General features: G+C 43.5%; 1 protein-coding gene across 1 annotated transcript in view; it reads left to right on the forward strand.

The window, feature by feature from the left end:
• LOC127639434 (receptor-type tyrosine-protein phosphatase S-like) overlaps window positions 1-14,052 on the forward strand; it is a 191,540-nt gene that overhangs the window by 120,372 nt on the left and 57,116 nt on the right. The window contains exons 13-16 of the mRNA XM_052121448.1: window positions 5,480-5,794; window positions 5,841-5,850; window positions 8,537-8,729; window positions 12,216-12,333. Of these exons, the coding sequence (XP_051977408.1) occupies window positions 5,480-5,794; window positions 5,841-5,850; window positions 8,537-8,729; window positions 12,216-12,333 (636 nt within the window). The remainder of the gene's footprint in view (window positions 1-5,479; window positions 5,795-5,840; window positions 5,851-8,536; window positions 8,730-12,215; window positions 12,334-14,052) is intronic.

Consider the following 14,052-nt stretch of genomic DNA (forward strand, 5'->3'; position numbering starts at 1 on the left):
TCCTTGCCGCTTGGCAGGGTGGTGTCGCACAATGTTGACACACACTTCCTTTCTTCTTTGTTTTGGGTTTTCTTTCATCTGGGTCTTTCTGTCACAGTTATGTACTTCAGAGGTTCCCTACGTGAGAAACAAACAAATCAATGTGGGTTGATTGATCCACGGCAAGCATGCCGTTTGGCTCCCGTGTGCGCTCCGTCCTTTCTTCTGTGTTCATATTTCTTTTTCATGTGTCAACAGCAAATGCACTTTTTTTCCTCCCATGTGACTGAAGCACACAAAATATTATTGACTCTGGTGTCTGCCATGGCTTTCCAACACATCTAGTCCCTCACTGTGTATTACTGAAAGCTGCACAGTCAGTGGTCACTGGCGCCGGCAGGTAGTCAGCATTTATGCTGGGAGACCGTTGAATTATTCAAGCCTCCGGCCTAAAAATACACCCTTGCAGAGAACAATCATGATTTGAATTCTTCACCTGAAATCATCAGTGCTCTTGGCGAACCTTGCAGCTGACATGTGTCCTATTCCAGGATTTTGTAATGTAATGTAATGCATATGTAAATTAAGATCCATCCATCCATCCATCCATCGTCAACCGCTTATCCTGTGTACAGGAGCCTATCCCAGCTAACATTGGGCGAAAGGCGGGGGACACCCTGGACAGGTCGCCAGTCCATCGCAGGGCTGTAAATTAAGATATTGCAAATTAATATCCATTTTAGTGTATGTCTGATTTCAATTGACAACCAACGTTTTAGGTTTTGAAGGTGCTTTAAGTAATATTTTCCTCTGATGTTTTACATTAAAGAAATCAAAAGCAGAGCTGCCATGCATGGCGCTAGTCTGCCATTGGGAGCAACTTGGGGTTCAATGTCTTGCCCAAGGTCACTTCGGCATGCGGAGTCGTGTGGGCCGGGAATTGAATCACCAACCTTGTGATTAGTGGCCGACCCGCTCTACCACCTGAGCCACAGCCAAATCATAAAAACATGTCTTTGTAATCTTTAATTACAAAATGTTATTAATTGTTCCGCCTCTAAAATGACTTCGCTTTTGACGTTACCAAGCCCTCTTATTTTTCACACCCTCCCCTCCAACCACCTGTAATTTAAAGATCAATTTTCACCATCCAATCAATTCCAGATGGATAAAATGAAGCCCTGTCCTACTTGAATCTCATTGGATATCCTGTATCACTTGAAAATATGGTACATTATAGAAGTAAAATAGCTTGTGAATGCCGTTACATGTTGACTTTGAGGTTCCTTTTGTAGGTTTGATTCTTCAGACTTATCTACACATATGGTGAGTGAAAGATGCCAGAAAGCCATGGCAGCGAGCGCTGTCCATTTTAACACATCTTCTGTTTCTACCTGTTTCGCAGCTTGTTGGTGCAGAATGGGTGGGGTTGGTTTGGTTTGGTTTGGTGGGTGCTGGGGATAGAATGAACATGCAATGTTTACGCACACCATAATGGAGAGAGTGCACAGAATGCATGAACTACTTCCCCCTACCCTTGGGGGGCGCTCCGTTAATGCATCCTTCCCCTGATGTCCAGTTCAGGCATGTCCTATGCTGTGTGTGTCCTGTTCCATCTCTATATGTCTGTCTCGCCGGTCATGTCTTCATGTAATGTAGTCTGGAAGAATGTGCTGCACTTTTTACCTTCCTTTTGTTTACTTTCTCTGTGTATTATCTGTTTCACGTTGTTCCCCTCTTCTGAAACGAAACTAAAGCTCACCTGCTCTACAGCTTGACGTCACCTGGTTTTATTTTGTTTCAATATCTTTTTTGTAGACTTTTGGGAAGTTTGAGTTTGATTCATTTCCATTTTGGTTTCTTCTAAGACGTTTGCAGTTCTCTTCACACATGAGGAAACCGTTCTCAGCATTTCTTTCTTCTTCTTCTTCTTCCTTTTTTTTTTTTGTTTGGGGTTTTGTTAACCATGACAATCAACATGCAGCAACAGCACTTAGCATTGCCAAAGCAAATCCATTAAACTAAAGGTGAGAGTAAGTATCTCTGGGGGACGGTTGTAGCCTTCTGCCAGATTTGTGGGATCCTGCATTGCCCCACAGGGTCTTTAACAGCACCACACTGATGAAGACACAAGGTTCACTTCTGTTTCAGCACATCTGCTGACGTGTTTCTTCAAGCAGAAACTAAAGTAGCACAGGCTTGCCCAGAACAAGGTCAGGAGGGCGACAAGTCTTAGTACCAATCTATCCTAAAACACCCCTCAACCTAACACATAAACATTATAGTGGGGATTGCCGTGAGGTAAGTGACAGCCTATCGAAGGAAGCCCAGTCTGCCACTTCACACTCTAGGAGTAATAGACAAAATGCTTTTTAACAGTTCAAATATAACCTGCCCTACATTCGAGTAGTACAGTATTTTCGTAAACCAATTTCAGAAGTGGTTCGGAATTGTCCGCAATGTGCTACGAAACTTTTAAAAGGCAAGACCATGCGCCTCTAGAAGATAAAACTGCCTTGCTGGCATGGAAATGAAACAGAGGCATACACATTATATAATGCCATTGGTGAGTAATCAAACAGATCAGTTGTTCTGTCTTAAAGTTCCAATATTCATGACAGCTACAAATCCAATTACCTTGAAGTGCAGAACTGTCATTCACTCTAATGGAAAAGTGTCAGAGTGCTTACTGCATGTGTTGACACTGTAAGCTTTAATGAGGGCCACAGTGTTTATCTTTACCTCTCTAGACACTCACATGTGTCTGAACATTAACGTTTTTCCGTGTGCCGTTACATCTTGCAGAAGGTTGACTGCTCTTAACTTTTCAAAGTATACTCTTAATTCTGCAAGCCTGTGCGGATGCTTGTGCCACATGCTCACAATGACGGTTTGTGATACTCTTTGCTAAAGTCAACCGCAAGCTCATATGCATACGATGCGCAAAGAACAAAATGGCTGTACCCGGACAGTACAGGCATACTGTGCATGAGACAAAGCGGCACACGTGAAACCAATGTATACTTTGGCCTTGACAGATTATACGACAGTTCCACACCAGAATATCTTTTGTTCTGGCTCAAATTCAAACTGGATGCAAAACTAGCATTGTCCAAAGACACCAAGTGGCAGCGTGGACTTCCTCATGAAGGCGTGAAGTGTATGTGTATGTGGTTCTAGACGGTTTAGTTTATGGTCAGTCTGTTCAGAGTGCCTTGAAGTCACTGATAAGTGTTGAGGGTTAGCCCCTGTGATGGTCAGACAAAGAGAACTCAGCTCACCCTCCAATACTCCAAGAACTCACACTTGTTGATATGCCTTGATGACTGGGGGATGTGTCCACAGTCCCGAGGGTTAGTGGAGATAGACACTCCTTCCTTGACCAAGTGGGCGGAAGTGGCATTCTGGAAAATGCTCTTATGCTCCGGTTCAGACAAGGTCGTAGAGGGTCCACAAACTGAGAGCAAGGGATTCTGCTCCGTCCATCAACTTTGACCAGGCTGAAGGTCGACGACTGGGTTAGGCCAAGAACATCATCTGGGTGGTTTATAAAGGTGGGTGGGTCCAAAAGTGGCAGATATCAGTTCCATTTAAATCCAGTCTGATAGACATGATCGCTTCTCATGATTTGTTACACACAGAGATTATGCCTTGAAGCTGCCAGCAACCATTAGTGTATTCTCTCAAAATAAATCCCAGCTGTTTAGCCAAACAAGTTTAGCCACCCACGAACTGTAAATGCTGTGGGCTTTTTTGCTTGTAAATTGGTGTATTTGTAGCAGTACCATCATTCGAATTGTATCTGGGTTAAGTCTTTAATTATGGCAATTAGAAACTCTTTACGACACTGTCCCAGTCATGTGCAATCCTGGACGATGAGTCTAAATCTTAAGGCACTTTATAGTCTTCAGATGTCAAGGTTCCAGACCAGAATTGAAGTGTATGCCAGTACCCTCAAAGAAAAAAGGGATGGTTGGTGATGTGACAAATCAGTTGACCATTTCTGAGAGTTAACAACACCCTATGACAGATCCCACTGGAACGAAAATTATAGGCTATTGCTGCGGATTCTATCGTTCAATGGGTTGGATTGGGTGGTTTGTATTAAGAGGGTATGGATTGTTGAAAGCTAGCAAGGTGTTAGCACCCTGATCTCAGTCTTGTGGACCCTCAGGCTAGTTTAAACAATGAATAGTACAGCCTAACTAAAGCACTGGGAAAGCTTTCTACCTCCAACCTTCCCAAAAAACGTAACAACATCCACATTTAAGACCAGAGGAATTACCGTGAGTTGAGAAGTTATTACGTGAATTCGGCTGGTACGAGCTTATTTTGCTGAGCTTATCATTTGAGGGAGGGGGCTGTACCCAACTGACTTGAGGGAAATATAGACTCCCTCGAATCAGGTGCTTGTGGTAAGAAAGTCTTTAAAAATTTGTGTTTGAAGATGTCAGGTACGTATAACATGAACGAAATGCTTTTATGTCTTTTGTTTTTTGCTGGGTTTTAATGGTATTTTTTTTAAGTTTGAAGCTTGATGGCTTTCCATGATTTTTATGAGTTGACATTTTGTATTGTAATACTTTCTTTCGAGGCATTTTTTCAATGTTGTTTTTCATTTTCCTGTAATCCATATTGAATCATTTTGTTTTGCTTTTCAACAAAGGTGCTCATCCATTTACATTTCAGTAACAAACATTTGTATTATTTTCTGCTCAGTTTCCCCCTCATTCATTTATTACTTCAACGTATAGCTTCAGGGGTTTCCATCACTGTGACAACAACATGTGGTACAAGTAACTTTTTATGTTGTAATTTAGTAAAGGTCCAAATGGAGATAAATGATAGAGGCCTATCTCTGTCTGAACAGAATATAATAAACCCCATCTGCATAAGTGTTTAGTAAGCAGAGACTGTAAAAGCCTCTGCCTTTAAAACTTGATTTTTCTGTTGATTTAGAACAACACAGATGTGGTAATTTCTGATATGCGCAAGGGTACAGACTTCAATGAATACCCTTAATTCAAATGCAAATAATGTGATCTATTTTCCCCCTCATGGTGAAAATATATCCTGAGAGCCCAGGATATTTACTGTGCGAAATCTCTGGCTCACGTAGAAGGGGTTATAGTTGGATTTACGGCAAACTGGCTGACTATTGGCATTTCACACCTAACATCTGTGGTGTAAGTTTTAGACCATTTGTATGGTGTTATTTTGGAATCAAGCGCCTGTTTTTTAGACATAAACACCCTAGCTTCATAACATATGCATGTGAACACCCCGACCTCTCCAAAACCAAGCTCTTATGTTCGCATTTGCCCTTTGCGTCCATTTATTTTCCTTGTTTTTTTCTTATGTTTTGGTATTTGTCTTTGCTTGTTTTTTCAGTTGGGTTTTCCCTTTTATCATTTTCTTTTTCTCTTCCCCATCTTTTTGTTTTTTGTTTTCCACCCCTGCCCCCTCCCTCCTTCCCTACCCCCCTTCCAAACCTGAGCAGAGCCCTCCGCCCCCCCTCAAGACATTAAGTGCACCAGCTCTAGCTCCACCACCCTGCTGGTAAGTTGGCGCCCTCCGCCCGCTGAGAGCCAGAACGGGGTGCTGGCCGGGTACATAGTGCGCTACGTGGTGGTGGGGGCCGGGGCAGAGGTCAGCACGGAGCCCGTGGAGGAGCCGGCAGTACCGCCAACCTCCAGCCAGATTCAGCTGCAGCGGTTGGAGAAATGGACCATGTATCGAGTCACCGTGGCGGCCACAACCAGTGTGGGTCCGGGCCCTGAGAGCCAGCCTCTGCTCTGCCGCACAGACGAAGATGGTACTTGAATCCTTTTACGTGATTTCCTAAGATTTACAATGCAAAGCTCCCTCCAAGTTCAACGAGAGCATTTATTGAAACTAAATGGAAAGCTTTGTTTAGGGGCCAGATTAGCGAATGTCTTTAAATTAAGAACATAAATTATAATAAAGGGTCAGAAGTGCAATTCACGAAGAACTTTCTGGAGTCTATTGCTAGTCTATAACTTTTCTTTTAAGTTACAAAATAAGTATTTACGAAGAATTTTATTCTTAAGAACGGTTCTTATGGTTGTGATGTTATACATTTCAGTGATGCCTTAACTCATTTAGCCAATCAGAAGTAATCTACATATTGAAGTCTTAAAGACACAGTAGCAAAAACCGTTCTGAGACGTTTATGCGTGTAACGTTACAAGATTGAATACATTAACTTATGACTGCCCACATCCACTCATCATAAAGCTACATTATCAGACACAGCCCGTGTGGGGGTAAATGGTCATGAAAAATGTCCTGGTTACTTCCATAACCTCCGTTCCCTGATGGAGGGAACGAGGCATAGTGTCGATTAAGTGACACTAGGGCTCACTCTTGGGAGCCCGAGACACCTTCAGACCTTTGATAAAAGGCCAATGGGAATTGGCGAGTGGTATTTGCATGCCACTTCCCCGAACAAACGGGTATAAAGGAGCTGGCGTGCATACCGCTCATCCAGGTTTTGTGCTGAGGAGCTGAGAGTAAGGTCCCGGCCATTTCAGCGGGTAGTTCAGCGTTGTGGCAGGAGGGACACAACATCTCGTTCCCTCCATCAGGGAACGGAGGTTACGGAAGTAGGAGTGGTGGTGGCATAGTGGCTAAAGCACAGGGCTGTTAATCAGATGGTCATTGGTTCGAACCCCACGGCCACCACCATTGTGCCCTTGAGCAAGGCACTTAACTCCAGGTTGTTCCGGGGGGGGGGATAGTCCCTGTAATAAGGGCTCTGTAAGTCGCCTTGGATAAAAGCGTCTGCCAAATGCATAAATGTTAATGTAAATGTAAGTAACCAGGACGTTCCCTATCTGTCACTCACTTGACGTTGTGTTGATGAAGTGACACTAGGGTTCCCTACAAAAACGCCACAATTAGCTGAACTGTGTTACGTGGACTGGCGGTGCGTGACGGGCAGACTACTGTGTGCCCCATAGCCAGCGCACCAGGCCGACACGTAACCTCCCCCGATGCTCTTTTTTTCTCCACAAAAAGAGTGAACATTTTTCAACCGACTGGGACCAGCAGTGACAAATATCAACCAAATACAAAACTAGAGAGTATGGCCCCTTTTCCTAAATTTGTGTTTGTGTTCTGGTCCATGTTTCACTGTGACAAAGCACTTAGATTGGAGAAACATTGGCATCGTTTTCATCTCTTCTGAGTCGCAAAAGCAGGCAGGCTGCTTATGAGCACTGAAATAAATCTAGCCACCCGGCTAGTGTTCTTAAGGAATGGTGTCGGACATCCCCTGTGACAGCAGTCTTTCTTTGTGACTGACAGTGCTAGTTCAGGACACAAGCTACAAATCAACAAGGAACACAGATCCAACCTTTCACTGCCCCTGTGAGCTGTCGAGGGGGGGGTCGCTCTAAAATGTATGTTTTTGTCAGAGCGGTCAACTGGAGATGTTAGCTGTAGGCGTGCAAGGAGGGAGGGATTACTTCTCGAAGACCTCCCATGGGAAATCCCATTCCGCCAACCCCACAATATGAATGTGGTATTTGATTAGTGATTGATTATGTTGGTCACGTCCCCTGAGATTTGGCTTTATAGCATCTTATAAGGAGGTGTCGAGCACCAACAAACAGTGTTGCGAGTATATTTTGGGTGTACTGTCCCTTTAAGACTGGATTCGAGCACCAACATACGCCCCCCTCCATGGCACTATAAGTGTCTTTTATTGACCGTCTAGGAAGTCTGTCTCCTCTTTACAGTAACACTGAATAACCAGAGGCATTAAATATCAAGGCCTCTTATAAAAGGATTTTCATTTGCTCACAGGTGAAAGACTGCAGACGGCAGACAGTGAATTGATCAGAGCTGAGATAAGAGTGATGGTTAAATGGAACGAGATGAAATAGTTGGTTGGGTATATGGGGGTGTGATATTACATTTGATTAAATGTCCCTGAAGATAGGCGCTTAATCAGTAACCTGGTTTCATGTAATTAAATGTACGTAGTAGCCGAGACGACAGGGCCTAGGTTCTTTTGAAGCACACAGAGGTGGGCATAGTACATCTTGTACTGATATCGTGTTTAGGTGTGCAATTACGAATTCTTAAGAGTTTTGCAGTTACTTCCTAAAACTCCAACATTGTACTATGTTTAAGATCTGATCTTGGCTACCCTCCAGAAAAGGAAAAAAACCCCCATCATAGACCAGCCTTGCTGGACTTAAGCTGTTCTCCAAGGCTGGTCAGCTGATAAGTAGTCCAAATAATCAGCAAAACTAAGTAAGTTAAGACCCGGAAATCAGCTTATGCTGGTTTATACTGATTCAGTAATGCGTTACTGCTATACTCTACAATTATGTCAGTGCATCTTAAGACAGTCACGTTTTATTCCTTTTTAGCCGTGTTTGCTAAGGCTAATCTCACTATTAATATTCCTCATACTTTGTGTTATGGATATGTTTAAATCCCTAATCATAAGTGTTTCAATTTTGGTACATGACTCGTTCCTTGCCACTCGTGTTTAATTCAGAAAATGTACAAATTTTGTCCGCAGTTCCGGGGCCCCACCTCGGCGCGTGGAGGTAGAAGTTCTCAACTCCACCGCCATCAAGGTGATGTGGCGCACCCTGTTGCAAGGGAAACAGCACGGGCAGATCCGCGGCTACCAGGTGCACTATGTCCGCGTCGAGAACGGCGAATCCCGTGGCCTGCCCCACATCAAGGACGTCATGCTAGCCGATGCACAGGTATGTTCACGCAACGCTGGCTCCATGCCAGTTTAAAATTCGTCAACATTACGAAATGTGTTCAATATTACGTCCTGTCACATGTCCAGCTTTGTTTTGTTTTTTTTGCTGGCCTTGCAAAAAGTCAAACATTGCAAGTTTAAATGGTTTAATAAAGGATTTATTTCTTTATTTTGTAAATGTAGTAACTTGAGCTGCCTCTGAAACGACTTTATGTTTCGGCTGACGTCAGTTAGACCACATATTCTATTGGATCAGGGCTGGACTGGGAAGAGAAATCGGCCTGGGACTTTACATAGCAACTGGCCCAAAAATGTCCTTTTCTGCATATTGTGCCGTTCTGCATAAGGCGCCAGCTCATTTTAGCTTATTGCGGCCCATTCTGCACGTTTCCTGGCCCGCTCTGTTCTCCCGATGGCCAGTCCGCCCCTGATCGGCCCCAAAGTGCGTCGTCCCATCGGGAAAATGCTCGGTATGCCAGATTACCAGTCCAGCCCTGTATTGGATAATGTTAACCAGTCACCAAATAGCCATGTACATGTTGTTTTAAGCTACTGTTGTAAGTCATGTAGCCTTTTTTTAAATTTGTCAATATGTATCACAGTAATTTAATACCAGTTAACATGAACATAATAAAGGTTACAGCAAAAAGTTACATTTTTTAATGAAAGCTCAAGCTGTAATACAAAAAAAAGTATTAATTAATTCTCTGGCTGGGGGGTCTGGTAAGCTCGGCGAGTATTGGCACTGACTATCACCCCTGAGTCGCAAGTTTGAATCAAGGGTGTCCTGAGTGACTTCAGTCAGGTCTCCTAAACAACCAAATTGGCTCCCGGTTGCTAGGGAGGGTAGAGTCACATGGGGTAACCTCCTCGTGGTCATTATAATGTGGTTCTCGCTCTCGGTGGGGCACGTGGTGGGTTGTGCATGGATGTCGCGGAGAATAGCGTGAAGCCTCCACACGCACTAGGTCTCCACGGTAACGCGCTCAACAAGCCACGTGATAAGATGCGTGGATTGACGGTCTCAGATGCGGAGGCAACTGAGATTTGTCCTCCGCCACCCGGATTGAGGAGAGTCACTACGCCCATTCACCGCTGGCGAAGTTTACCCTGCAATCGTTTACTTCCGCGCTCCAAAACCCGGAGTGTGAAAAGGGTCTATTATGTTTATGTATCGTTTACAGCATTACAGTTCTGCAGTAATTGATAGGAATTTTAAATAAGATAACACAAATATTTCAATCAATATGCAGAGACAGCTGTAAGTAAACTATTCAGAGGTTGGTGCCGCCAAAAATGTAAACACAGTGGCACTTTCAGCCCCAATCAGCCCGATATTACAACATTGGGTTTTGGGGCAGGACAATCTGTTTGTCCAAATATTGTCAGACGGGTAGACAAGGGACTGTGTCATTATTTGTGACACGAGGTGCGCAGAAATTGCACTAACCTTTAAGTAAATTAAATCCAAAAAAGAAATGGAATGAAACGACTTGCTCAGATAGAGCTGCCATTCCTTAATTTCCTGCCTCGCCTTCAAAAATCTTTCACTCTAATCCACACTGACCTACTTTAAAACACTCTGCTTACTTCCATTTCCTTGGCACTTTTACCTCCTGTCCTCTTACACTTTTTCTCTCTTTCCTTCTCTATCTGTCTTTCCCAATCTTTTAACCCACCCTCGCTCTTTCTCCTCCTGGGTGGGGGATGCTAGTGGGAAAAAGACGACACGGCTGAATACGTAAGTACGGCTGTCCATGAGAATATGGTATCATCTGAGAACCTGAGATGTTACATCAGATATGGTGTCTGAGAATAATCCTCGCAGATTCTAGATAATAAGGCCTGAAACAGACTTCACGCAAGTACTCAAATGCAGATGTGAATGCTTGGCAGACACATTGCATCCAGTTGTAGTCAATTGAGCTTGCGTAAGGAACGTTTCAGGCACGGCGGCTAATATAAATGCTTTAAACGTTGTTCTTTTATTCCAATAACAGCATTGTTGGATTTTCATCAGTTATCAGCTTTTTACTCAACATGTAAACACACTTTAAGCCTAATTAGCTGTTTTTGTTAGTTTCGAGGTTACGACCGATATCGGATGTAATCTCTCACCCATTCTATGTGTGTTGCGGCTATAGACAAATACTTACGGCACCCTAGAAAATTGATGTAACATCAGGGTTTGGCATGGATGAGTGTTTTGTGCTGTGATGGTGTTGTGTGCATTTGTGAATGTACAGCAAGACTTGCAATAAAGACAACAAAAATAATAAAAAGGTGTTCCTGTTGTGTGAAATTCAAACTGCCTTTTATTGTAATGTATAACATGAATATGCATGTTTGGTTTTCATGCATGTAGATGTCAACAGATGCAACGGTAATGGCATGAATGTTTTGAGTTTGAACAGGATTGATGTGTAGCTGGATTTCCCTCTAAGCTGCAGGACTTGCAGTTGGTTATTTTCCTGCAAGTGCTCGGCATTAATTTCCCCTTCGTCATGCACACTGATCAAAGCTTGCGGCTTTCATGTGAAATATTGGAAAATAGCAACCCGTCAGAAGGCATGTGTGCACACGCCTTACTTGCCGATCCGAAAATGTAATTATTCAGACGGTCTGTTTGCTAGAGCCGTTTGTTCAGGCTCACCGTTGAATTAATTCATGGGCGTGTGTTGTAGGTAAATGGGAATTGTAATCCATAACCTGGTCATGCAAGATTACATGCTAAATGGCAATAACAATGATCTGCAGTGCAGTAAAAATCAGTTCATTTTTTAAGAAATATCCTGTGAGAAAGTGCATTTTAAATAGCATTATAAATACTTGAGGCTGTGAATTTTGAATGGATATGGTGCATCTTAGCCGTACGTCCTTTCGTGGCCAATTGCTTTATTGTAAAATGGATAGTATTGGATGGTCATCTACCACGGTCATCACGTGGATGACCGTCCAAAAGCTGTTGGGGGGGGGTCTGTTCTGCATAACACCATGGCTAATTTTTGCTTATCGCGGCCCATTCGGCACGTTTCGCGGACGCACCACCGGCCCTCTCGGTTCACCCGCTGGCCAGTCCGCCCATGATCGGCCCCAAAGTGCGTCGGCCCACTGGGAAAATGCCCGGTATGCAAGACTGCCAGTCCAGCCCTTTTTGTCACCATTCACACCGAACATGTTTTTATGTGTTTTCCTTCAAAAATCACTAGTTGGACGTTTTTGACTGTTGCATTGCAACTCACTATATTTCAGCATCTCGCATACGAGCACCGTAAGTTTTATATGACCTGTCAAGTTAAAAAGTACTTACGTGTGTCGAGACACCTGCGTTCTGTTGTATTCGTTGCGCTGAGTCTAGCTTTTTTACGTAAAAACGCATTCCGTCTGAACACCCCCTTGGTGCCTGTACAGGTCCTGGAGTCTTTAAAAAAATCAGGCTCTCAAACAAAGCACTAACTTCACTTTTTGTGTCCATTAACCGCAGGAGATGGTCATCGGGGGCTTGCAACCTGACACCACCTACTCCATCACCGTGGCAGCCTATACCACCAAAGGAGACGGTGCCCGCAGCAAACCCAAGCTGGTGGTGACTAAGGGAGCAGGTCGGTAGTAATAATGTTATCATTAGCCGAATCCATAGCCCTGCAGGCCAGCTGGTATTGGCTACAGGAGCAAAATGAACCTTAAGGGATTTAAATCGAATGAGAAAAAACTGTGCATTGTGTGTTTGGAGTACATGAAAGCAAAATGGAAAAGTACAGGTGGAATTGTTCTGATGTTAGCATGTGTGGTCAGTTATTCGACTGGAAATGTGATTTGTGTTAGGTCTGTGATGTTAAAATACTTTCTTTGATTCTAGCTTTATATAGAAGACAACTATAAGGAAGCTATAAGTGGGCTGATTTCCCCAAAAAGTCACTGGTGATGTATTGAAGCAGTAACCACATGCTTTACCTTTAAAAGTTTTGTGTAAAATTGGCGGGAGAGGTATACTATGGTAGTACGACTAAAATAAACCATGGTTGCATGGTTTTATGGACACTATAATAATGCTAATACAAAGACGTTCTTTGAAGTACCTTACAGTGCCTTCTATATACCATAGCATATGAGTACTGGTAATCAAACAGGTAGTTAAACCATGGTGTATTCCAAATTTCCATGATATTACATCTGTTGCCATCACTGAATGATGGTAATGCCACAGTATTTTAAGGGGTGTTTAAATTAGTGCTTTGGGGGCTGGCTATTAACTATGCACACATCCATATCAATGCTCAAAATCCTCATTGTTAACGAGACACGCTGTGACTGTGCCTATCGCAGGTGCCAGAGTCTCACTGTGGTGCCACATGCGGCTGTCATTCTCCATGGCTGACTCTGCCACAAACATGCCGTGACGTGGCGTAGTCGGCACGCTTCGCCCACTCAATGGAAGGATGTCCCTGCTTTTCCCGCCAGCCAAACTGTGGCAAAATGCAAAAGAGGACAATAGAAATAAATAAATAAACAAGCACAGACTCAGCTCTACTTAAATAAGAAGCATTACGCTCTTTCATGTGCCCGGAACAGAGAAGAGACCTTGACCAATGAGGCTCAGAGAAGCCACTCCAGGGCACTTTCATGCCTCATTTCTGCAACATAATACTGTCAGACAACTTAAGCCCCTGCCTTATTGTATTGATAAGGGCTGACCCGCCCCTTTCAAGCCTGGAACCTTCCGTGGTCAGCTGTCATCTGAGAGAGCCACTCGTACCCAAGCTGCCATTCTGCTTGTCGGAGATAGACCACAGTCCTCTTCCCAGATCTGTTCTCCCTGCATGAAGCCCATCACGCTTACGCCAAGCTATTGTTCCATCAAGTTGTGTTGATACCAGACAGGTGCCGAAAAGAGAACGCCAAGTGGCGGATATGCACTAGAGTGTCTGTTTAAAGGTGATGCATGTGATTATTTTGTTTTTTAAATGGTGCAGATCAATGGAAAAACCTGTTCGATGTGAACGGCCCCTAAAACTTGCTCACAAGTGATCTGATTTTGTGAAAAGTGTCTTTTGCAATTCCATTTGGTGATGCTAGTGCCTCATAAATTGCATTAGTTAACATGTACAGTAGTATCTTGTTTGTTAAAATGCGTGAAAAATGTAAACTTTGGATGTTTTAGATGATGTCGTGATCATTTCCTTTAGGATCGTGTCAGGCATAATGATAAACAGTACTGATGTGCATTATTGGTTTTACTGTGGCACCTTGATCTCAAAGCAGATGTCCTAGTATTGATCTTATTAATGTGTCCTGTTGTCCAAGAGGGAAGACATGGCAAT

The sequence above is a fragment of the Xyrauchen texanus genome, chromosome 48, assembly GCF_025860055.1.
Source record: "Xyrauchen texanus isolate HMW12.3.18 chromosome 48, RBS_HiC_50CHRs, whole genome shotgun sequence".
NCBI classification, from domain to species: Eukaryota; Metazoa; Chordata; class Actinopteri; order Cypriniformes; family Catostomidae; genus Xyrauchen; species Xyrauchen texanus.